This window comes from Tinamus guttatus, unplaced genomic scaffold, assembly GCF_059628265.1.
Source record: "Tinamus guttatus ecotype Peru unplaced genomic scaffold, ASM5962826v1 Tinamus_guttatus_pri_ptg000860l, whole genome shotgun sequence".
Lineage (NCBI taxonomy): Eukaryota > Metazoa > Chordata > Aves > Tinamiformes > Tinamidae > Tinamus > Tinamus guttatus.
This window is the reverse complement of record NW_028289394.1, coordinates 49,090-74,803: the sequence shown is the minus strand read 5'-3', so window position 1 is coordinate 74,803 and position 25,714 is coordinate 49,090. Positions and strand designations below refer to the sequence as shown.

Here is a 25,714-nt window from a genome sequence, read left to right as displayed (position 1 = left end):
GGATGGAGAAGAGGTGGGGGCTCTTGGTTGTTGCATGCTTTTTCACTCTTTTTTTTTTTCCCCCCCCCCAGTGGCAGTTTTAGATGTTCCTTGCCCAGGTATCCACTCTCTTTCCTCAAGAAAGCTCCCTAGAAAGTGCATTGATACGTATTTCAGTTGATCAAACATCCCCACTGGGCATACGTCATCTCTGCTTTTTTGCACTTCCCCATCCTGTAAGTGCCAAATATAATAAACCTTTCCTAGGTCCCAAGCAGCAGTTCACCCTTCCTTTTTACAGTTATTATTAGAACTCAGAACTGCCATATTTTTTTTTTTCCTGAGAATTCTTCTGATTGCCTCAGAGAGAGAAAGGAAGGAAAATAACTCAGTCTTTTGACTGATGTAAGGACAAAACAGAAACTGAAAGTACTTCTGTCTTTATGCTGTCTTATTTCATAAAAGGGTAGCCATTGATATTATGAGATAGTTCCGTTGTTTATTGTTTCTCAATTCACATTCAGCTAATGTTAGTATGATTTCTTATAAGGGATTGAATCTTTCAAGAGATTTTCTTATGTCACTCCCATTGTCTCTCTCTGAGAGTTTGGGGAAGAATTTAGTGGCAATGAAAAGAATTCAGATGACTAATGAAAAGCACAATGCTGTTTAGCATTATTTAGTTCCACCTCGGACTATGCAGTCATAGAAACTCAGTGAAATACATGCCATTACTTTAACTGTTAAACATGTGTACCTGACCTCTGCCTACTCACAGACATGGTCCTCCCTGCAGGTGATGCAGCAGAAGAGATTGACCTGACCGTGGTTTACCAAGCAGCAGCTAATGGTGATGTGAACACCCTAACTGCGGTAATCCGAGAAGATCATTCCATCCTGGAATGCTGCAACAGCGAGGGTCAGTGAGCCCTGTGCTCCTTCCCAGGGGCTTCACTGATGCAGATTGCAATTATGTTGTAATCTTTTTCCTTCTTTTTTTTTTTTTTTAATCCTGATTTTCATGTTCAGCAAGTTATATACAGTAGCAGCAAGTGGGAAAATTGAGTTGTTCTTTGGAATATCCACTGGAAATACACACTTTGGATACTTCTTTCCCCATGTAAATATATGATCTTTTATTCTGCCTGCAAAAAAACATGAGTACAGCTATTGGATATTTGCCAGAGAAATGATGTTTTAATTTACTGCTGCAAAATTTAGCAAAGAAGGAAATATCTTTATCCTGTGCCTTTGACAAAACAAAGATTGTAAAAGACTGTCTGACTTTCTTCTCCAGGTTGCACACCTTTGATGCATGCTGTGTCAGGATGCCAGGTTGATACAGTGAAGCTTCTACTGAAGATGGGAGCAAATATTAATACTCAAGATGCTTATGGATGAACCAGTTTATCTCTGGCAACTTATCTGGTACAAAGACTTGGGCAAGGAGGATGAAAAGACAGATGTTCATACTACAGCAGGAAAAAAAAAAAGTACAAAACATAGTTCTAGACAATAATGAAATTTAACCTCTGCTATAACCCAAGGCAGGGAGCAACTATTGTAAGAAAATGATCAGGGCTCTTTGCAGTGTGTCCTTTCTCCTATGGGTTGTACAAATCAGTGCATGGTATGGGACTCTTACTAGACCCAGGGGCCTCTGAATTCAGGAAAGCCACTGGTTTCCTGTGCACTGGGAAAGGACTTTAAGTCCTCTCCTATCTTCTAGTATGGAAATTATTTCTCCCCTCCCACTTTTAGCATCAGATTTCTGTGCTCCAGGGAGGGCATTCCTATTTCAGCTTCTGGAGGATTAGCAGGCATGTTTTCCTCTATACCCCATAGCCAGGACATAGAATCATAGAATGCTTAGGGTTGGAAGGGACCTCTAGAGGTCATCTAGTCCAACCCCCCTGCACACGCAGGGTCACCTAGAGCACGTGGCACAGGACTGCATCCAAGCGGGTTTTGAAGATCTCCAGAGAAGGAGACTCCACAACCTCTCTGGGCAGCCTGGTCCAGTGCTCTGTCACCCTCACTATTAAGAAATTTTTCCTTAAGTTCCTGTGGAACTTTTGGTGCTTCAGTTTGTGGCCATTACCTCTAGTTCTGTCGGTGGCCACCACTGAAAAGAGGCCAGCACCATCCTCCTCACTGCCTCCCTTGAGGTACTTATAGACACTGCTCAGGTCCCCTCTCAGCCTTCTCTTCTCCAGGCTGAACAGGCCCAGCTCCCTCAGCCTCTCCTCATAGGGCAGATGTTTCAGGCCCCTGATCATCCTTGTGGCCCTGCGCTGGACTCTCTCCAGCAGCTCCACATCCCTCTTGTACTGTGGAGCCCAGAACTGGACACAATACTCCAGATGCGGCCTCAGCAGGGCTGAGTAGAGGGGCAGGGTCACCTCCCTCGACCTGCTGGAGATGCTCTTCTTAATGCACCCCAGGATCCCATTGGCCTTCTTGGCCACAATGGCACACTGCTGCCTCATGGTCAACTTGTCGTCCACCATGACACCCAGGTCTTTCTCTGCAGAGCTGCTCTCCAGAAGGTCAGTCCCCAGCCTGTACTGGTGTCTGGGGTTATTCCTCCCCAGGTGCAGGACCTTGCACTTGGCCTTGTTGAATTGCATGAGGTTTTTCACCGCCCAGTTGTCCAGTCTGTCCAGGTCCCTCTGGATGGCAGCGCGGCCCTCTGGGGTATCAGCTACTCCTCCGAGTTTTGTGTCATCAGCAAACTTGCTGAGGGAACACTCTGTGCCTTCATCCAGGTCATTGATGAATAAATTGAACAGGACTGGACCGAGGACTGACCCCTGGGGGACCCCGCTAGCTACAGGCCTCCAACTAGACTTGGCACCGCTGATCACCACTCTCTGAGCTCTGCCATCCAGCCAGTTCCTAATCCACCTCACTGTCCACTCATCTATCCCACACTTCCGGAGCTTGCCCAGGAGGATGAGGTGAGGGACGGTGTCAAAAGCCTTGGTGAAGTCGAGATAGATGACATCCACCGCTCTCCCCTCATCTATCCAGCTGGTCATTCCATCATAGAAGGCTATCAAGTTAGTCAAGCAAGATTTCCCCTTGGTGAATCCATGCTGACTACTCTTGAGTACCTTCTTGTCCTCCATGTGGCTGGAGACAATGGCCAGCATGAGCCGTTCCATCACTTTTCTGGGGACGGAGGTGAGGCTCACTGGCCTGTAGTTGCCTGGGTCCTCCTCCTTGCCTTTTTTGAAGACTGGCGTGACATTGGCCTTCTTCCAGTCCTCTGGCACCCTGACATAGCTTTTCCTTTCACTGCAGTGCTGGACTTGGCTGGCTGGGTCAAGAGCTTAAGTTCAAATTGATGCAGGCACCAGATATTCAATTCTTAAGGGATCCAGTACCGTGATCAATCCACATGCCAGCAAATTAGGGGAAGAGATGCCACCACAGACTGCAGGAAGGGAGACATGGTGCTCCCCGTCTGATGCACTCCAAGGTGGTCCTCTTCTCTTTCGTCTTCTAGTCCTCAGTGGAAGACACTTAGGGACAGGATGGGACCAAGTCAGCAGCAAAGAGGGGTTGACCATGACCTTCCTTTATTAGCCAGAAAGAAGGGAGGAAGGAATGTTTACCCATGCCGCATGGTATGAGTTATTGCTGGATTGTTGCCAGTTCATTGAATAAATCAATGGATAAAGTGGTACCTAATTAAATCACATCCCTTACATCTAGTCTCTTCCTGCATATTCAGGACAAATACAATGCTTCAGCTCAGCTACAGGTCATTCAGCCAGAAAATAAGTGTAGAAGATAACAAAAGACGCAGTCTCATCCAATAGAAAGCGTGTGTCCCACTTGCTTGAGAACAAACATTTCCTTTGCCAGATATTTTCAAAAAAATCCCACTATCAGTGTCATGCTACATTTCTCCTTCCTCTTCTCCCAGAGGGGAAAAATTATTCTCTGGAAAAGAAAAAGAAATGACTGGAAAAGACTTCAGCCACCCAGACTTCAAAGTTTCCATTTCTGTTTTTGTGATGGATATAATCTGAGGTATAGAGAGCATTTGGTTGTGATGCCTGCCCAGAGAATTGAATTCAGCCGGATTCCATAGTCACAGTTTCATGCAGAATTCAACCGCCTTATAATTTCCCAGGAACACCAACAAGCATGTTCTAGCTCCCTCATTCCACCCTGCTTCCTTGCAAAGGCTGATGCTGCCAATCTGACTGGGGTTGTCCAGGAGGGAGTGTTCTTTAGAGATGGCTTGCAGAACTTGGAGCAAAAAACTTAAAAACATGCTGGGCTTCCCTGTGATGAGGCATATGCTGAAAGATTTACCCAAGTACAACCAGATTGTTTACTTGCTTTTGTCTGGGTGATCAATAGAAGGTTTTATTCCAAGAACCATCCCATCTGTTTTGGTGCTGTTTTTAGTCTAACGTTTTCACTAATTCAGACTTCTGCAGCAAAGTTTAAAAGACCACATTCTAAGGCTTTTCAGAATTGATTTGCCATCTGCGCTAAATTCTCTTAAAAGAAATGAGATTAAGTGCTCATGTTCTTGGTTTAGCCTGGCATAATTAAATCCACATGCAGGATATGTGGCATATGTGGGGCATTTGCCAGTGATACAACAATTAACAGCTTTTAAATCCCTTTTTTTTTTCTCCTTGCCACAGCTTCAGAAAAGCCTGAATGTAGTGTAAATAACCACTTTATCACAAAAATGAATGGGTGAGCCAGTCTGAGCCTCACACTCCAAATGGGAACCACTCTTGCTGCCAAGAGACCTATTTTGGGGAAACAAAAGGCTAGTTCCTCAGGTGGTAGAAACTGGCTGTAGTCCCACATTGAAGTCACACACACCAAGCATGGGTCTGACCTGATGTGCTCTACTTTCCTCTTTGACATATCGTTTCTTTTTTAGGGCTGGCTAGAAGGCTGTGTCAGCCTGCTCAGAAATGGTGCTAAACAGAACATATCGGATAAAAACGGAAGATCGCCACTACATGCTGCTACTGCAGAGTCCGATGTGAGGTATGTCCTGGGCTCCAGCAGTGTTTAATGGTTGAATATCAAAAGATGGCCAACGAAAGAAGATACCTGGCACCAAAGAAAGCACAGGAAAGTGGGACAGTTATCCTTGCAAGTTGTTCTTTTGCTTAACAGTTATCATAAAGGGAGTAGCAAGGAGCAAAAGCTTTGTACAATATTTCTATAAAATAGATATATGGCCAAGAAAGGTAGGGAGTCTGATCTCTCAACAGTATAAGAAACAAACAAACAAACAAAACCAAAACCAAACAGCATTATAGTAGAAGTTGAAACTCTACAGTTCCCTTGACCATGTACCCTTTTGGCACCTCTCCACAAGAAATATTACAGAAAGCTCTTCCTCTGGTCATCTTCTCTCATGAGTGAGAGAAAATTTTTTTCACAAGACCAACTCTTCGAGAGCCCCCATGGTAAAGGGGAAGCTGAGGTTTGGTGTTTCATTTTTAGCTACTCTAAATGAAGGCTTACTAGCAAACAAAGTATTTCTTCGTATATTCATCATTCTCCTCAGGAAGATGCTCTTTTTCTTGTTCTAGCCTATGATAATAGGAAAGCTGACAAAATTTTAAGTCGTGATTTATACATCTGAATAAATTCACTCAAAACCTCTCCTAAGTAAATCATGTCTAGAGGGATAAGGAGACAGAGAGAGGTCAAATATTCTGTGAATGCAAATGTTCATCTGACCTAATCACTGATGCTATGGTTTTGCTGTTGCTACCAGTCCAGAGCCCCCTGCATTTCTGCTCATCTTGCTCTTCACCCTCTCTTCAATTTTCCACCTTCATTGCTGCTTTTCATGCATCACTTAGAGGGAATAGCTGGTGGTTTCTCCACAAGTATCAGTGCATTATAATTAAAGAAAGCCCCTGCAGAAAGAAGACAATGTCTGTACAATACTAGGCATGTTGCTATTTAAAAGGAACTGCAATTTACTTTAACAGCAGCATGCAGAGTTCCCTGGATGTTTTTTTCACGTTCCCCATGGTCACCTTTGCTCTGGCCAGTTTACCAGCTGCCCAGCTCCTTTGCATCTGTCTTCTGCCTGCCTTCACCCCGCACCCAGAAGACACGACTGGAGCAGCAGGGGTAATTTTCAATCAATCACAGTCGTTGTTGACAAGTCATGTCAAAAGGGCATGTGTGGTAGCCATCTATGAAATGCTTTTTCAGCCAAACTTAAAAGCTGGCAGCCCACTTCTACAAGTCCATGTGCTGGAGGCAGCACATAGATCACATGGAAGGATAGAGACAGAAGTCACCCGAGTTATGGTCATTTATCACTTGATTTGATAATTGCTTTCATGTGCTGCAGTGCATGTTCCACAGAGCCTAGGAGAAATGGTAGAAAGGAAATCCATATACTCCCTGACCTCTGGCTACAAAATGTATATCTAAAAGTAGTAGATACCAGAGAATTCTCAGCTGGGCTGGCTGAATATCCAGATATTTGAGTGGTAGCAATGCTATAGCTGTAATGGTCTGAAGATAAGAGTGAGTCAAGGTTTGTAGATAAAGGATTTAAGAGAATGATATGAGTCTTTCAAATACATTTGTTTCATTGATGATATCTGGAGTTAAACCGCAGAACCATATAAAGGATTATAACAGCTGGTGCTACATGGGTTTTTCAAGCATAATACAGTTACTTTACCTTTTTTCTGCTCACCATTCTGTTTTCACCCAGACTTGTTTCAGATACTGAATTTCTGAAGTTCTGCTTTAATTTATTGTGCCAACTGACCATAAAATATCTCCTTCCTTTTACAATTTTTACATACTAATTACAGCAATTCTACAGCATCTGTCCTCCTTTGGGACTCTATTATGATGTGTCTTTCAGAAAAGAAGGTTTCACACCTCTTTTCTACAGGTGATTGTAACCACAAATAAATGGAGTTGGATTCCTAATAAAACACTGGGATATTCCCAGTCTTCATCCTTTAGGGAGCTTCGGTTAGAAAAAAGAATTCAATTTGGACTTCTACCACCTGAATGTGGTATTAGAAAACAGATCTGCTTTTCACCTGCAAAATGACCCAAATCATCCCTAAGCGATTTGAAATGTCTTCCTTCTAAATAATTTACACTATCTACTTGTTTATTACTGAAAAAAAACAAACACAAATAGATTTCTCCTACAGCTTCTCAGTTCAATCTGATGAACACCCCTGAGCACAGTTCAGTCCAGAAAATGTACTGAAAGCATCTGAAGATTGTCCTGCTGAAAAGCAGTACAAGATTTGCATTCATTCTCCTTCGAGTGGGAATAAGAGCATGATTGCAAACATTTAACTATGTAAAATTTACAAGCTCAAGGAGCAATTGTACATGTTGTTCTCTAATGAAACACAAAATCTTCAGAATTCAAGAAAAAGCATTTTTTTCCACCTGTGAAGTACTGCCTCTGCATTTTGTATTTGTTGCTTAGAGTACTTTATCTATTAATCTCCTTGCAAAACCATGTGCTGCTTACAAATCCATGCGAACTGTACATTCAGCATCTGTGCCACTTGGCTTTGTCACAGGCTGTGGCAGGATGGTCCTTGTCATTTCTATAGTCCACCCATTTGCATGGTCCAAATACTTTACATTCTTTTGCAAGACAAAATCACTTTCTCCAAACCTACTGTGATTTCAACACATCTTCACAGGATGACATAAGGAAAAGGAAAGCACTGAAAATCCATTACAAATATCTATTGATCATTAAAAATGATATTCCACTTGAACAGTATTTTGTGTGTCATCATTTTTTGTAATGGTTCCCTCCACCAGAGGGGAGCGTTTGTAGTCTGATTTTCTACAAAAATGTGAACCAAAGTCTTGCTAAATTTTGTGCCGTAGCAATGGCCTTATTCCAGTAGACACAGTATAGCTTTGTAAAATCATATTGGTTTGTGTGTGTAAACATGCATGTATGTATGTATGTCTGTACCTACAAATACACGCAAAACACATGCGAAAGTTTAGAAACAGATCATTACCATTTCTGTTTGTTTAACACTTCATAATTTGGTATTACAATGAATTTCTAAGTTACAGAGAACTACACATGCATATAGTATTACACATCCTGACTCCCCTCTGGCAATCAGCCTAAGAATTCTTTCCAGTGTACCCACTTTTGATTCTCTGTGGTAAATTTATGTCATTACAGAAAGCCCTATTTTTTGCTTTTTTGCTTTTCTAGTATTACCAAACCCAACACTCTGACCTGTGCCCATAACTAATACTGATTTTGCTTTAAATTGCATGTTTTGTTTCTCAAAAAATGACAGTTTTTCAGATTTAGTCAGGAGTGCAGCATATTGATTATGTCATTGCTTCTGCAGGCTTCTGAATGTGCTTCTGCAGCAGTCAAATCTTAGCAAAATTAATCATCAGGACAATGAGGTGAGTGAGCTTACACTGCAGGTCCCAGTCCCGCTCTCTGAAGTCATACTGTTCATTCTGTGCAGAGAGAAACCACAGAACCACCAATTTTATGGTGAGACTATGCCCAAACCTAAGATTTCCCTAATGCCCTTACTCAACTTTGCAAAGCCTTGTCTCATTTTTCATACTATGTGTGATGCACCTATAGACTCACAACCTTCTGTATATACTGCCAACTGGGAGGTACCTTGAAAAATTCTCTTAACTCACTTGCCAGGACACAAATTGCTTTTGATTCTTCTGAAGTCAAATACTGCACTGAATCTTTACCTTGTCCAAACTCCCTGCCATTAAAGAATTAACAGTTCTCAGGGAGAATACGAGAAACCTCATATAGCATGGAACAGCTGTGGAGCTACAAAAACCATGCTAGGTTACTCTTATCCTGAAAGAATTGTGCCCTGCATACTTATATATTCGTACTGTGCACAGGGGAGTCTCAATTTTCTGGATGTGACTGTTTCTCCAAATAAAGAAGCCAAGGCACAAGAGAGACTCTGGCTGCTTTTCCATGTTTCTCTTCACTCCAGCATTTGCTCAAGGATGCTTCTCCACTCCAGAGCACCAGAGGTGGAGAGCCCACCACAGGGCTGCTAATTTTATCTCTCCCCATCTACCACTCCCTTATCTGCTGGATATTTTGCATACCCTCCTTACAGTAGCCTAAAACAGACACAGAGTTTGTCTTCGCACAGAGTTATGTTGCTAACAAATTATATCAAACCCTGGTTTGCACTTTCAATCTGTGATGTTTAGCTGCATGCACCAATAAATGAAATTTAGACCTTTTAGTCTAGCTCACTGTCATCTAGCACTAAGAAGGTATTTATCTGTTCAAGTATCATTCCTAAATCCTGAATATTTATGTTTTCTGAAAAATGTGGGTCTTCACAACTGATTTCAGTTAATAAAGCTGTTCTCTTGGCATAAGGAAAACACTTGAGAAAAACACCCCAATGAATGCATGAACACATAAGCACTAAGAAATACATCTGGAGGTTTCAGTTTCCACAACTGCAGCTTTTTGTGGGTTTACTGATGAAGCCTGTGAGATGACAATGTGAACATGCATTCCTTGAAAAAGCCCGGAATCTGGGCAAAATCAGTATCATAGTGTACACTTCCCAAATGCAAATGAATGTTTTGCCTGCTACTTCAGGTCCTTTTCTGGATTTCATGCTTCTATGGTTATTGTCCATCATCCATAACTATCCCTTACTTTTTTGTTGTTGTTGCTTTGTCCTCGCTTGCTCCTTATTTTCACGCATTCAATTGTGTGTCTTTAATATTATGTTTTGCTGGAGCTTCAAGCTCTTCTTCAAGCTCTTTGATGGTTCTGACATAGCCCTCATGCTTCAGCTCCTGAGCAGTCGGCCTTCAGCATCTGCCCTGTAAGGCTGCTCCCACTGCACACAAATCAGCGTGTGGGGTTATATGAGCTTAATGCCCTTTGCTCAACTCAGTGCTCCGAAAGGACATGTGGAATGTACAGTAATTAGAAAAGAAATAGAGAACAAAACAGGAAGCAGCACGATGCTCTGTCTGAATCCTTGGTACAGCCGCATCGTGAATACCGGGTGCAAAAATCATCTGAAAAAGGATATACAAGAAAGGGAACAGAAAAGGACTACAAAGATGGTCACAATTATAGAACAGCTTCTTTTCATGGGCAAACTAACTAGAATAAACTAACTGGAATAGGACTTTAAGTGAGGCAAGTATGTTTGAGTGCGGGAGGCCATACACGACTCCTGAAGGCTTCAATATGAGTCTAACAGAAATCACTTTATTCGCGTTACAGCACTCTATTTATCTACTACATTTCTGTTAAGTCATCTAGCCACGCGTACGCTTACATTGTGATTGGTTACATACTACTGTCCACGTGTCTTCTACCGTACTAGGTTGGCTGTAGATATCAGGGCACACGTTTACATGATTGGCCCGCACACAGTCCTCTATTCTGCACCGATAAGCTTGTTTACAGGTTCTTCCTCTCCTACTTCTGTGTCCTTGCAGCTGGTGACTTTCCCACGATCTTTTCGCCTTGGTCTTAGTCCGGCTCATCGTATCCGTCTTCTATCGGGAAGCCTCCGTTACTTAGATATGCTCCCACATTTGAGTGATAATAAAAGTATGTAGCTTCATAAAGGTCATAGAGAAGGAGAAAAGGGAATGACTATTCACTTTTTTTTACACCTAAACTGTTGGGGTCACCCACAGAAATTATCAGGCGTCAGTTTTAAAGCAAATGAAGGGAAGTACTTTCGCATATACTGCTTAGTCACATGGTGCCAGCTGAGGCTTTAATTTTCAGGATGATGTAGAAAGTCTTCAGCCTACTGATTACCAAATGTTGGGTGGCTGCATATCACCAGGCCTTATATCTTGTATATCCTCCCCAGGCATCTACTGCTAACCTGTAGTATATCTGAATTATGTTCCTGGACTGGGCAGAACTTTGATCCCTACCGACTACAGCTCTTTTTATATTCTTATGTTATAAATGGCTCTGTTAGTGACCACAGTGGGAGCAGAGAGCTCATTTTTCAAGAATCTTGTCCTTTCGTTCATACCAACAGACTTACAGTGGATGATGATAGGCTGGACTTGCACATTGTAGCTTTCCCTCTTCATTGTAGCATTCCCTCTTAGCATTGTAGCTTTCCCTCTTCATTTTTCTGCTCTCCATACTGGTCTTGGGAACCATTGTCCCAGCTGGAACTAAAGCCTCAGCCCCACTCACAAATTCTGAGTGTCCCTCAGCAGGATTAAGTCCCTTGTGTCAAAATCTTGGTCCACAGACATCAGTGGCAGAGCTCCCATTAAGAGTTCCTGTGGAGACAAGATTTCACTCTCCTTTTTCATTTTACAAAACCAAAACTCCCATGATTTCCCAACCCTAACTGATGAATAGAGATGTTAATGTTAGGGGATTGGAGCTTTTACTGAGAAAATCACTGCTAACAACTTGCAGTATTAACACATTGATAAAGTATACAAATGAATGTTTGATATGTTTTTTTTTTTTAATAGTTCATTTCCTGAGTTGTTGCCATTTGCTTTATGGGGTTCTATGTCAAGCTTTAGTTTATTTTCCATTCTTTTTTTTTTTTTTTTTTTTTTTTTTTTTTGCTTTTTATCCTTTTGGAATCCAGGAAAAAGCCTTGAAATTCATTTTCCCTGTCAGAGGTAGTAAATAACACTTGTGCAAAGCACAGTGCTACCACATCTGAACAGAATTTACAAGAATTTACAACTTTTAAGAAATATGTTGAAGGAGCACATTTATACAGAAAAGCTTTAATATAATGGATCTAGAGTAAAATATAGTGGCTGTAACCATGCTGATGAAGATAAAAATATAGACCCTGAATTCTCTGTTCTTCCTTGACTGATTAAACACAGATAAGCTGGAATGAAAATGCAGGCCAATAGCTTCCCATTTGCTCTGTTTTCTCTTTATACAGTAAATACAGTATGTTTACATTGTGAGTTTCTTGTGGACATCACTGGGCCACTTCCTTAGCTAGCTGATTAGTGCCAGCTAAAATACTAATTATAATATTTATTTGGGATCAAAGATAAGACCTAAGATAAATATCACATGGTTTTGAGAAAACACCTGTCTAAAATAGGCCTTTCTCACAGGATCCAAACTGAGTAATGAATATTCCCCAACTGCCATGCTCCTGACCATGCATTATGGATTACAGATATGTTAGATGTTGGTAGACATTCATATTAGTATCAATTTTCTGTAATAACCCCCAAAAGCTAATCATTTGTTTTCCCCCTATGACTCCACCACTTCAGAAGTTGCTACAACTGATTCCACATTACAACAGAGGAGGAAGAGTCAAAGAGTTTCAGGACTGTCAAGCTTATCTCTATTTTAGCAGAGAACTGCCAAGCGCTGCCGTGAGGGGTGACCTCCTGCTCTCTGGGTTTGTGGCTTGCAGGGAACGACTCCCCTTCACTGGGCTGCCTTCCACAACAGGCCCCAGCACGCGCAGACGCTGCTGCAGAGGGGTGTGGACCTGACCCTAGTGGACAAGAACTTCAAAACAGCCCTGCACTGGGCTGTGCAAGTGAGCCGCCACATGGCCATCACCATGGGCACCTGCCTGAGTGGGGCCGGCTGCTGTGGCATGACAAGCACCCCAAAAGCAAGTGCTTTAGCGGGGCAATGAGGAACATGAGTGCTAAGAACCCGCCTTGCCACTGGGCACTGACCTTGCTGCTTCTGCGGAGAGTATTTCCTGTAGGCTCAGCACTGTCACCCTGAACCGAATTATCGTTTATCTCACTGGGACTATGTGTATGCTTCATGTTATTTATTTATTTAACTGAAACAGCTATAGAAATCAGCAACTTACTTAAATACTGTTGCTAAAGTCCTTTGGGTATAGAACAATGTAAATGTAATTTAAAACACATTTAAATAGCTACTGTTGTGGAATAATTAGCTGAAGAGTTGAAGCTCGGCCTTTGTGGAAATTAAGGAAGACAAGGAATTAAGCACATTTCTTGCTGAACTGCATGTTCTTATCTCCTATGCAAAAAAAAACAACACCAAGCTGATAAAAAAAATCACTTGGCAAACAATTAGAGAACACAAGTACACAGGTAAATGTAATATTAAACACCATATTATGCAACTGGTAAAGAATATATTAGTAAGTGGTGTGATAGGAAGTATAATTTAAGAAGTTATGCATAAGCTTTACTGCAGAAGACATTCTAGATGAAAGGAGAACAATTACATAAGAATGTTTTTAACTTGTTCATTCACAAAAGCATATTTCAGTAAGTACCAATATACAAAACAGCTGCACATCAGATAAGCAGAAATGGAACTGCCATGAAAATCCAGTACCATTTTCATACAGTGACTAAATATTTGCATGCTCACCTTTTGGTTCAGGTCCACTCATCTTAAAATACATGTCAACAGAGAAATAAAAAAAAACTCTGAACTGCCAAATACTATATTTATATATGAGTAGGACATCTAGAAAGAAAAATCTTTCCTTCAGCCACAGCCTTGCACAGGCTCACATATAGTAGACTCAACTTTTGTTTTTCTGAAGTAGAGTTATATTTTGGTCTCTGCAACAAATATATATAATAACTATATATATATATGATATAATAACTCTATTATTTCAACACAAGTTTCATACTTCTTTATTCCTGATCAATTTGACTTTGGGCTACATCCCTTGTAGGAGGCTAAAAGGGAAATCTCTGAAACTAGGGCTCCTACAAGCTATGCAATGTCTGGATTATGTCTCTGGGAACAAGAAGTCTCTCCAACAGAAAGTCATAGTAGGACCCTCTCCATATCAGGAGCCTCAGAGATCTCCTCATCCACTAATCTGTCTTTGATTCTGTATTTTTAAAATTCTGTGGTTTAGTCTCTCCACTTAACCTCTCTATGTGTTTTGGCTCACAAATGTATAGGTTAACTCTGGAAATAGGGGGATATTAAAACTGCACAAAAGACTGCCTCAGGTGGAGGCAATTCTCAAATCCCTCTCCTTTCTCCCTTCTAGCTGCTTCTAGAAAACAAGAGGAAATACATACAGAATGACCATTTTTTTCTTTCTTTCTTTTTTTTTTTTTTTTTTTGCTTGAAAGATTCTTGCTATGGACTCTTCTAAATTGCTCCTTCCATCCACATATTTTTCAATATTCTACATCAAGAAAGGCTGGTTCAAATATCAGAGCATGGAATAGACCTGTTTTGAATTTCTCTTACTTAAGCCTGGCCAAGGATAAATATTTTCTGCCTTTGTCTTCTGCGGCCTTACTAGGCCCAGGAGAACTAGATTCTATGGACAGCCATAACCTTCTCTGTTATATCTGGGAGCAGAACAACAGCTCTGCTGAGTGGGATCATCATTTTCATATATTCCTGTTTAATGCACTCAGTGAGCTTCCCTCACTGAGGGAATGGTATTTTCCCCAGGGAGTCCAAAAGATGGAGGCAGAGCTGTGCTCATTGAAGGGACTGTGCCAGAGAATGTCTAATAAACTCTCCTTCGCTGATGGAGAGGAGATTTTTCCTTTAAGAATTGTATTAATATCTTCAGAGCACAAGAGACTCCTAGAGCTCAGGCAGTTAACAGCTGCAAAGGTTTTTCTTCAGCTGAATAGAGCCTTGTGTTTAATTTCAGTTTTTAAAAATGCAATGAGGGAACATGAGGAACAGCACAGAAACTTGTTTCAGAAGTTGCAGAAAAGAGGCATTTATGCATGTTGGGCAGAAACGCCATCACGCAGCATTTGAAACCAGAGTCAAATGTGTGTTTCATATGAAATAATTGTTCTACACCGGCTGTTTCAAAGCACAGGTTTGGGTTTTGGTCCCCCATTAGACAAATGCTGAAGTCCCAGTCATGCAGCTTTTGGGTGGACTTTGCCCACACTGAGGGCTGATATGTAGAAAAGCTCAACCTTTCTGCTGCATGAACTGTTTGAATTCACACCCTTAGTGCAACCTATTCACAGAATCTCAGAATCACAGAATGGTTGAGGTTGGAAGGGACCTCTAGAGATCATCTAGTCCAACCCCCCTGCTCCAGCAGGGACACCTAGAGCAGGTGGTACAGGGTGGTGTCCAGGCAGGTTTGAAGATCTCCAGAGAAGGAGACTCCACAACCTCTCTGGGCAGCCTGTTCCAGGGCTCCGTCACCCTCACAGTAAAGAAGTTCCTCCTCATATGGAGGTGGAACTTCGTTCAGGTGGGAAAGTCTCATGTCAAATTTTGCATCCATGAAGTATTTTTAAGAATTTGCACAGATAGAGTTACACTAGGAGTGTCCCAGGACATATTTCTTACCTTTCATTCCAAGCAGCAACAATCTCTGTAACACAGTTTTATACTGCTATGCTAAAAAGCTGTTAATTGATACAGGATCCAAATTAAAAGCTTTTCTAAAGGTCCAAGATAACAGTGCCATTGAATTCCTAGTATAATATAGCTCATACTATGTTATTATATATACTACTATATTATGCAGTAGTGTATAATTATAGTATTATTGGTAAGTTAGAAATAGTCTTGAAAAAATTGAAATCTTCCTGCATTGTCTTGCCATTTGTCATTATTTTTACCAGAAGTTTCTTTGTCTCTTTAAGACTTTGGCTCCCAAAGACATATGGTATGTAAAAATATTAGCTTTCATTTAAAGAATAAACAATCAAACCAAGATTTCTAGCCATCATTTTTGTAAGGTGAAAAAATAAAAGCCTCTAGGGGTAAAAAGAAGGCTACTAAAAAGGAGCTGTTAAGAACACCATTCTACCATTTGGTCCTGTACTCATGATATTTTTTTTTTATAGTTTGATTCACAGTGCAAAGTTTTAAAAAGTTACCAACTTGGAACATTTTCTCTGTAGCTATTGTGATATTATTTCATTCCCCCATTCTTCAGCAGAAATACCTACATGTCTTAACACATACTGTAAAAGAAAGGTATATGCAATTACTCATTTGTGCATGTCTGACGAGGCTTGGCAGCCTTTTGTAAGTACCTGGAAGGGAGGCCACACTGAAGTGGCAGCATCTCTAAGAACTGATCTTTTTGTTGCTAAGGGGGACCTAGGGAAAGCCAGGGCAGCAGGGCCCTGGTGTCTTTGTATGGGTCGCTCTGAGCACATGCTCAGGCTCCACATGAACATGTATAGCACAGGACCCCTGTTTTATTTCTGTGGGCTGCCTGTGGTGGAAGGATGCAGAGAAAACTTCTAAGATTTCTTAAAACTGTTACTCCATGGAAGAGATGTTTGTTGCCGGATTAGGCTGGATACAATGCATTAGTTCTGTTTGCTAGGCATGGTTCACAGTTTGGGTGGTTTCAGGCAAATTTATTTCCTTGTAAAATTGTATTTATTTTCTCCTTGCTTCGTGCAGTTTTCTAGAGAACACTATAGAGGGAGAATTGCATTTTTTTTTTAATCTCACAAAACTTTAAAGACCATTTTGACTGTTAAATAACAAACAAAAGGACATATTCGGATTTTTTTTTAACCATTCCCATAATCTTTCTCTGGTAAACACTGTCACTCCAGCAAGGGTGCAGCTGTACCTCATGGAGCATGCATGGCAGTAGGGCTCTATGGAATGAGCTGGCAAGATGCAAAACAAGGAGGAAGAGGGGTTGCAAATAGGATAGTTTTAAATGGGTAAGAAATAAGCACATTCTAATAAACATATTTCAATATCATCAGGAAATTTAATTGTGCATGAGTATGGTTGCTGGCACTAAGGTCAGCTATCATGTTGACTCTTATTCTCCAGAAGCTTGCCATAGGCAGACTGCTTACTGAGAACAGTCTGCGACCCATGCTAACTCATGAACCATGCCCAGGAGATGGTGGGTAAAGTGGTCAGTAGCCCAAGTCAAAATCATGTCAGGGAATATCTTTACAGTGTTACACTATGGACAATTGAGTTCCCATATCCAGAAATGTTTCCTAGAGCTACTTAGCCTTCTAGTATAGCTATATCCTATTTTTCCACTTCCATATATGTCAATTTATAAGCCAAAGCCCCCATCATGGCTTGTTTATGGTACAAAAGCGCACAATATTGGTGTCCCAACTCATCAGTACAATCAGATTGTCAGAAAAACTACCTTTATCTGAAATAACTGACTGTTAAACAGGAAGCCCTTCAGGTATGAACATGCCCTTGACACTGTAAATATTCAGGTCAATAAAATTTCCACATAAATGAATTGCAGAACTCCCACTGAGCTCAGCAGAAATTTGTCTAGTGAAATCCCATAGACAATTACAGGACTGTTGAGGCTCACTCCACGAGCCGGAGTGAACAACACATCACTATATGAAGTGGATTCAACTCACTCTGCTCTCGTCTGCAACAGAGCTTTATCCCAGTACAGGTGGGCATGCGCTAAGAAGCAGCATTCTCATTGGTCGGCTACAAGCTCGCAGCTGATTGGTGCTCTGCTCAGTGCTTGGTTGCTAGGTCTCCCAGGCATCAGTCAGTCCCCCTGAAGCTTGCCCATGAACACGTTCTTCTCCTCTGGGTGATCTTGAATCCCATTACCCCAGTTCCTTATATTCTTACAGAAAGTACTAAGGCCCCAACAAGGCCCCAACACAGGATAATTGCCAGACCTCTTCCCAGCACACAGTCTATGTGTAGCATTGTAAATGGGTGCCAGAAGATGAGTAATATGCATATATCGCACCTTTTGCCTGTCTATAAATGTCCTAATCTCCTATACATTACACAAAGGCAGCGGGAGATAAATGTTTCCATTTCTCACAGTGGTAGGGAATAAATCCTTCTTCTATCGCAGAATAAAAGATGACCCCTTTTTCAAACCACATCAACTGTTCATCCACAGAAATCAGTCCTCACAACAACATACTACTGGAAAAACCTGCCAAGTAATTTCAGTCATAGCCATAGCACAAAGTAAATCATACTCACTTATTATAGAAGGGCCCGAGTGAAAATAAATTCTCAGAACGACTTGGCCAGTATTTCATGCAGTTCTTTTGTGAAGACAAGGTAAGAGGAACAGAGACATACGCTGGCTGCAGAGGTCTGCCTCCATGACTCTGCTCCTCTTTGGTAGCTTTATGCAAACACCACAGTGGTTGGTGAGAGAATAAATCTTTTGGAAAAGACATGTCTTCTAATTGCACCAGTGGCAAGCAGTGCTCTGAGGACCTCAGGACAAAGTATCTTATGCAACAACAACATGTTCCCTTTCCAAGAGTACCAAAAGTTCAAGCCAAGCTGGGACACTGGGAATCTGTGGAAGACACCGTCTCAGTGAGTGTTGAGGCTGAAGCACCAAGCTTGGGACCCACCAGTGCAACTATAGTGGCATCAGTAGAGTTCTTGTAGATTTATATTGGTTTGCCATCACAAACACACCCTGTGAAGTGCCTGGGCTGTGTCCAGGCAACTTCTGGCAAAGTTGTACTGGCAGAACAAAAGCTGAGGATGGTATTAAGGATCATTCCTTTTCCCAGCACAGGGCCTAGTTGTCCTTTCCTGTGAGCGTAGAGAAACCACAGGGATCTCCGATTTTTTTCTCTGCAGCCACCACAGCCCAGCAGCAGGCAGAGCACAGGGCAGAAGCAGAGATGGAGTGAATGCGCTCTTCTTCCTCAGGAGCCTTCCCTAGTGTGGGGCTCAGAGGGGCAATATCAGAAGCCCTGTATGAAGGAGGCTCCCGTGTGAGCTAAACTCTCCTCTAACCCAACCTGCCAGCTTTGGGGAGGCTTCTCACTGCCGCACCGCCGAGGCAGGTCTACTGGTGCCTGAAATGAGCTGCGTTATGTCTATGGACTTGACTTTAGTTTAAAGCAGCAGATATGACTTCTGTTCAGCTGAGGGAGAGAGAATTCCTCCATAGTGATATGTCATCTAAAATGAGAGGGTGATGTGATGCTTTGACATGATCTTAATATCTGATTCCAAACAGACTTTTCTTCACTGTTAGTACAACATTAGGTTTGTCTTGCTCCAATTCTATGATGAAATTCTGAATTCATGCACAGCCATAGTGCTCTGAGCATGAACAACAGGACAGCCCAACTTTGGTGAAATAAATCCCAAAAGGAGGACAAAAAAAAAAAAAAAAAAGTACTGAAAGAAAATTTTCAAACCCCAGAAACTTTTCAAACCCCAGCCAAAAGAGTCATAAGGGAAAAGCCTGTGGAATAGCTTTTTTACTCAGTAAATACTGAATTTCAAAATGAAAAAGGAAAGAGGGTGACTTTGAAAGGGATGTATTTGCCAATGTAATAACCTTAACTGGAGTTGGAAAAGGAAAATACTCCACAGACAAATTATTTATTCTAATTTTGTCACAGGTTACTCTACAAATACTTGAAATTGTTCCTGTTTATCTCAGTGAAGGAGAAAATCAGCTTTCCTTTCTTCTCCAAGGTCCCTTTTGGTAGTACAGTCAAATTCTTATTAAACTATGCTATATGTGTCTGAAAAGAAATGTAGGTGACCCAGAAAAGTTTGCAAGGAATGAGAGAAAAGATACAAGGGTTGGGACACTTGCTAGCTTGTAACGAACAACTCAGATATCACCCAGGGGTGCAGAAATATGGTTTCCAGGAGGAAGGCAGAGGTACTATTTATTAAATACGTAGTCATTTATGGTGTTTCTTTATGAAAGTAAAAGTAAATTAGAAAGTAAGTTAGATCCCAGAGTAGCGCAGTGGGAATGGTATTTTGCTTGTTGCTGCAGAGAACAGTGAAATGGTGGTCAAAATGGCAAGTCATTTAGGCTGTCAGAGCAGAAGAGCATCAAAGAGAAAGTCAAAGTTTTGGATTCACAGGCATGGAATTGAAATAGGAGGGAAGGAGGAAGAATAGGGCACACAGACAGCCCTAAAGTGGATTGACATTGATAAGGAGCAACATGAAGAGCTGTAGTGGGGCATTTCCATCCAGCAAAGCTGACTATAGGTATGGGAAGACTTTGAGCTGCACACTGATGAGAAGAGACAGAAAATATAGAGGAACTTATACAATCTAACCACATAATCTCCAGAGGCATTCACTGGGAGGAAAAATACTTTGTCAGGGTTTCCTGAAAGTAGTTAAGTGGTCCATAACTTGCCCCTCTCTCCCTCCTATTGCTACATTACTGGTAGCCAGAAGCCAACTTAGCACGTTCTTTCTCTTTGGCACTGAAATTTTCACTTCACCGGAATATTCTGAGGTGGGGAAAAATTAACCCTCTACACAGTGTAGTGAACATAGAAGACACTGTACTATGTAAGACTGAAGCCCTGGCAGAATAAAATGCCATGTTATGGCAGGATTTTACCTAAGTGACAATGAACACTACAGAAAGAAAACTCTGTCTCTGTATACCAGGTGGACATACACAAGGCAGGAAGTATGAGAATCAGCTACAGTAAACACAAGGATAAACTGAGCAGGTATAGGTAAAAAAAAAAAAAAAAGCCTAAACTAAAAGAGCAGCTCAAACATGCAGGATTTTCCACGTGGTATTTGATGTGGTGGATACTTATTGAAGGAATATTTTCTTGTTTTATAAGCACTGAGATGGAACTATCAGAAGGTGAACCTTATATTAACCGATTAAAGCAATGGGGTTTTAGTCAAGTGAAAATGAGAGCTAATCATCCCCATGTAAGTGAATCTGTTATTAGTCACTGCCCACAGATCATGCATTTTTTCTCAGACAAAAGCTTGTGTAAAGCACAAGAAGAGTTTGCTTGGCCAATGGCTCCACAATCGAGGTTTTAGGACACTACTTAATGAAGCATGTTTAATTAATATGAGTGACCTAAGAAAGAAAAGCTCGTTGAAAGATGTGGGATAGGACAAAAGTCCAAAGAAATCAGAGGTAATTATGGGGCAAAACACTCCAGAAACACAAAACCAAAATATCTAATAATCTCTGAGAAAGTTGCTGAAAAGAATTTGGAAGAAGAAAAACAGTGGAGGGAGATGAAATATAAGGATACATATAGCAGAGACTGCAAAAACAAGCAATTTTCCTATGGTAAATTTACCACTGAACATGCTGTTCTAACAATAGTTTTGTGGGTTCATGGTAAATTTACCACAGGAAGACTTCTATTGACCTCAACTTGAAGCTATCAATCTCAGAATAAGAGAATGTAAGCATTTCAAGAGAATTTTGTGTGCAACCTAAAGAGCCAATATGAGTATAAAGATAAGAAGGCATCCCTGAGAAGACAGAAATGGAAAGCCACACGGCAGTTGGTCAGAGATCTCTGTCAGCAGAACCTTCAAAATATTAGAAAGTATCCTTTGATTACTTAGGAAAAGTATAATTAACAAATCACTGGAACCATCAGAACAGGACAGAATCTAACAGCCATCTTTGGTGCAATTACTGCTCCCTCATATAGGAAATTACTGGACAGAATGCATTTGAATGTCAATAAATCAGTTGTGTCATGTGAAGAGAGGTCTCCCACTGGGATAAACTAGAAGGGGCTAGATGATCAAAAATCAGCTGTGGACTTATGTTATACATCATATATTCACTATCAATCAGCAACATGGAGGAGAGTTCAAATACTCTTCAGAGGTGGACATCTCATGAACATCCAAACAGGGATTCATCTTGAGAATGTATTTGTTCCATAATGAAGTGATGAAATATAGAACACATGTATATAACCCATAGCTAAAAACAAAATAGAGAGGTGCCCAGCACTTAAGGAGAGAAGATGAAATTCAGAGTGATCATGATAAATTGTAGAATGAACTATAGTTAATAAAATAACTCTCAGAACAGAACCATGAAAGTGTTACATGAAAGAAATGAACGGAGGACTTTTAGTGGATTACATAGTGAGGAGGAGTTTAAATTATGGTTCTGATGCAAAGCAAACATCAAAACTGCCCATTTAAACATCCCATTGTGGGATGCATTAACAGAAGTGTGATACATGTGGGATACAGCAAGTAGTTATTTCATTTTCAATGGCAGGAGGGAAGCCTCAGCTGGATAATTAAGTCCAGTTTGGGCTGCCATGGTTGAACCAGGTTGTAGACAATCTGGAACGAAGCCAAAGGCAAGCACCCATAATTGGGCTGAAAAATCTGACCTATGAAGGGAGGTTGAATGGTTTGTTTAGTCTAGAAAATGGAAGGCTTGTGGGAGACAGAACAGTCTGTAAATATAAAAAGAAATGCCAGTAAGAACAGTGGAAAAGTTCTTATGCAAATGGTAGGACTTGTGCAAGTTTATTGAGGGGTTGAAACTTTAGGTGCAGGATACAAAATTTGGGCTTAAAAGGATAATATAAAACTAGAGGTGTAGTAGTGCCATTAGAATATGAGTATTAATAGGTCTATACTGTTTGGGACAGATGAAAATAACAGACATGGTAGCATCATGTGTGTATCTTGCAATAGGTTGTTCCAATCCATAAAATACCTCACGTTAATTTTTTTTTTTTTGCAACAAAAGTGACTTGGATGGTAATATATGCTTTATTGTGATAGAACTAGAAGTATACAATACACTTCTAAATTTAGTTAGTCCTGAATATAACTACGGTTTCTCTAATGTGAGTAAAAAAACATATAATGAAGAATAATGCCTATGGAGGACTTACTTAAACTTTTTACAAAGGGACTGAAGAAAAAGAAATGCTATTATTTCTATGGCCCAGGTACTGGGCATGACATATACAATACATGAAGAGCAACATCTTTTTCATCATAAATTCAGACACCTAAGAATTGGTAACAGGGTTAACATGGGTTACTGAGGACGTTACAGAATGCACTGTCATAGAAAGTAAGTTTGGATGGCATGATAGGTAGACTCTAAACTAAATTGGTGAATAAATAAAGTGTGTAAAACAAAAGTTCTTGCTTTCAAAGGGACAATTTTTGATAAATTAAGGAAATTCATTACTGAAGTCACCTGAACTGAGAGCTTGTATTTGTAAAGTCAAATGTTTTCAATCAGTGCTGCTAAAATTAGCAGGAATCCATATCCCAAGAGAAGAGAAAAAAAAAATGCGTAGAAGAGGCCTGAGATATACCTAGATGGATAACTTTATTTAAAAGATATATTTGGAATAGGTAGACATCTTACAAAATAATAGGAAAAGTACTGAGAAGCCAAGGAAGCTGGATCTCAGAGATCAAGAAGTGGAGAGGGGTAATAAATGTTGAATAGAGGCTGGAATTACCTTCATGGATAAGGCTTGAAATCAATCTTGCTTAATATTTTCATAACAATGTGATAGAAAATACATGTGTTTTCTGATAAAATCCGCGTGACATTAAGAGATATAACACAGGAAAGTTTGGATCAAGTTGAAACCTGGAGTAACACAAACAGGACAAAATTGAACAGCATAAAATGTGTAACTCATTCACTTGGGTACTAATAACAAAGAAACTAGAAATTCTACATTTGGAAATGACTACAGAAGTACCTCATGTAACAGATCATCCAAAATGACTAGGAACTTCTCATGGGATGCAGCTGTGAAAAAGGCAAACATTTGTATAACAAACCCCAAAGGTTATTTCTAAAAGGAATATGGGAGAGTTAGCGTCAATGTATAAAGACATGGCAAAAATGTGTCTGTATCAGTATGTACAGTTTTAATCATCCTTCTCCAAGAATACACACATAAAACATAACAGGGAAAAGGTTAGTAGGTAGATCAGAGAAACAGAGAGCATATTTTACAAGGAAAACTAAAAAGACCTTGATTTATTTAGTGCAGCAAGAGAAAAACTCAGAAGAGAGATGATGGCTATTTACAAGTACACCTGAAGAATAAATACCAGCTAAAGGAAAGAATTATTTAAGTTAAATGATAGTGCTGGTACAGACACGAGTGATATAAATCAGCCATTAGTAATGAATAGGAATTAGAGATACTAATCATTAAAGCTAAGAAGTTCTTGAACTGCTTTCCAGTGGGAGTAATAGGAAAAACAAAAACAGAAAAACAACAACAAAACTAATTGCCTTTAATGGACACAATGTGTTTATGAAAAGGATGATATGACATAGATACCACTGACTGCAGGGATTGAATCTGAAGGCCTAGAAAGACCTTTCATATTTATGTTTCTATATTGTTACATGAAGAAGAATATCTAGAATTGTTTTTTTTTCTATTCTGACTGAGATAAGATATGAAATATTCAGGGTCATTTGAAGGCTAGAGAACAGCATAGACTTTCTATTAAGACAGTGAAGCACTGGCGCAAGCTGGATTAAAAAATTTTTAGGAACCACTAAAGCAAATATTTGACATGGCTTTTCTAGGTACACTTGGAAAGACTCACAGAAGTGGGTTGGTCTTCTGAGTTCTCTTCCAACCCTGCATTTCAGTGAGAAAATATAGGGACATATCTTTCTGGACCTTGGCTTAGCAAAACAGAGGAAAAAAATAAAGCTATATCTGAGAAGTCTGTTGAATAATTGACACTCTCTAACTTTTGGAAATATTTATTATTTCTCCAATGTTCAGAGTGTTCTAGGAAAATCATAAAGGCCCCATTCCCAGCAGGAGACAGGAAACCTTTGGCTTTCCTATCTGGGGAGCCTGGTATAGACAGAACAAATTGGTGTTAGTCTTTTCTTGCAGACACAATGCAGTTTGATGTGAGCTCCATTGTAAAATGCTCTTCTGTGAACTTCTCAGAGTGGCAACAGGATTCTGTGCTTCATCATTCTGGACCACTACCAGGGCCCATAGATAATAAACTACAACGATGAGAATGGCAAAACATGTATGCATATTGCTGCTGCCGCAGGCTACAGGGACATTATCAGTGTACTGGCTAAAGTCCCGGAGTGCAACCTACAGGCCCTTGATGTGGATGACAGGTAACCACAGAAACGCACTGAAATTGCTCCTTCCCTTTCTATTAACCTGTTTGTTCTGTAATCACGTTTCCTGTTGCAGAAGCCATGACCTAGTTAATGCACTGCATGCACAGAGAGCGGCCCATCTCACTTGCATCACATCTAGCACAGTAACTGACTTGTCAGAGTGTTATCTAACTTTGTGTTCCTGGTAGGAAATGATAAGATTATGTGGGAAAGGACCTCACCACTGCTTGACTTACTTAACTTTGTTCCATCAAAAAATATATAATTCTTTTCAAAACAATAGAACAGGATCCTACAGCTTGAAGCTGGGATCCTGCTGCCGTTTGCATTCAACAAATGGTAAAACTCTCTTATAACTGAGATGTTAATACAGTATTTCTAAAGGCCTGGAGAACCTTCCTCTTCCATTCTCACAGGGCACTTGATGTCTTCCAGGATGAAATCCCCGCATCATAAGTGCAGAAGAGTCCTCCTCTTTCCTCTTTTACATGCCATACCACTCTCCCTTGGAATTTTGCTCCTAAGTCTATTTAATGGAAATAGAATGAACTGATTGTTGCAGTTCTGATGCTTTCATCAAATTTGTGCTGTGTATCTTGCTCAGTGGAGCAAAAGCCAAGGTTTTCTTGGCTTAGATCTTCAGGTAATAAAAATAATAGCATTCCTCATGTAGAAGTACAATAAAATGGAACAGAAATAAAGTCAACAGGGTTCTGGAGAAGTCTAAGCATCAGTAAAACGTAGTAGAGAAGGCTCTGTTTTTATCATAAGAAGAGAGAAAGCAGGAGTCCAACTACACTGCAGAATTCAATAGACATGACCTTCTATTACATATTCTTGGTTATTTCCATAGAGAGATC

General features: G+C 40.5%; 1 protein-coding gene across 1 annotated transcript; it reads left to right on the top strand.

The window, feature by feature from the left end:
• Positions 1-759: 759 nt before the first annotated feature.
• LOC148591344 (ankyrin repeat domain-containing protein 55-like) lies at positions 760-24,848 on the top strand (the record flags this gene model as incomplete). Its single annotated transcript, XM_088537724.1, is given in 6 exon segments — positions 760-898; positions 1,277-1,407; positions 4,898-5,007; positions 8,361-8,421; positions 12,426-12,554; positions 24,664-24,848. Coding segments are annotated over 6 exon segments (755 nt in total), but the record flags the coding sequence as incomplete, so codon positions are not given.
• Positions 24,849-25,714: the final 866 nt, after the last annotated feature.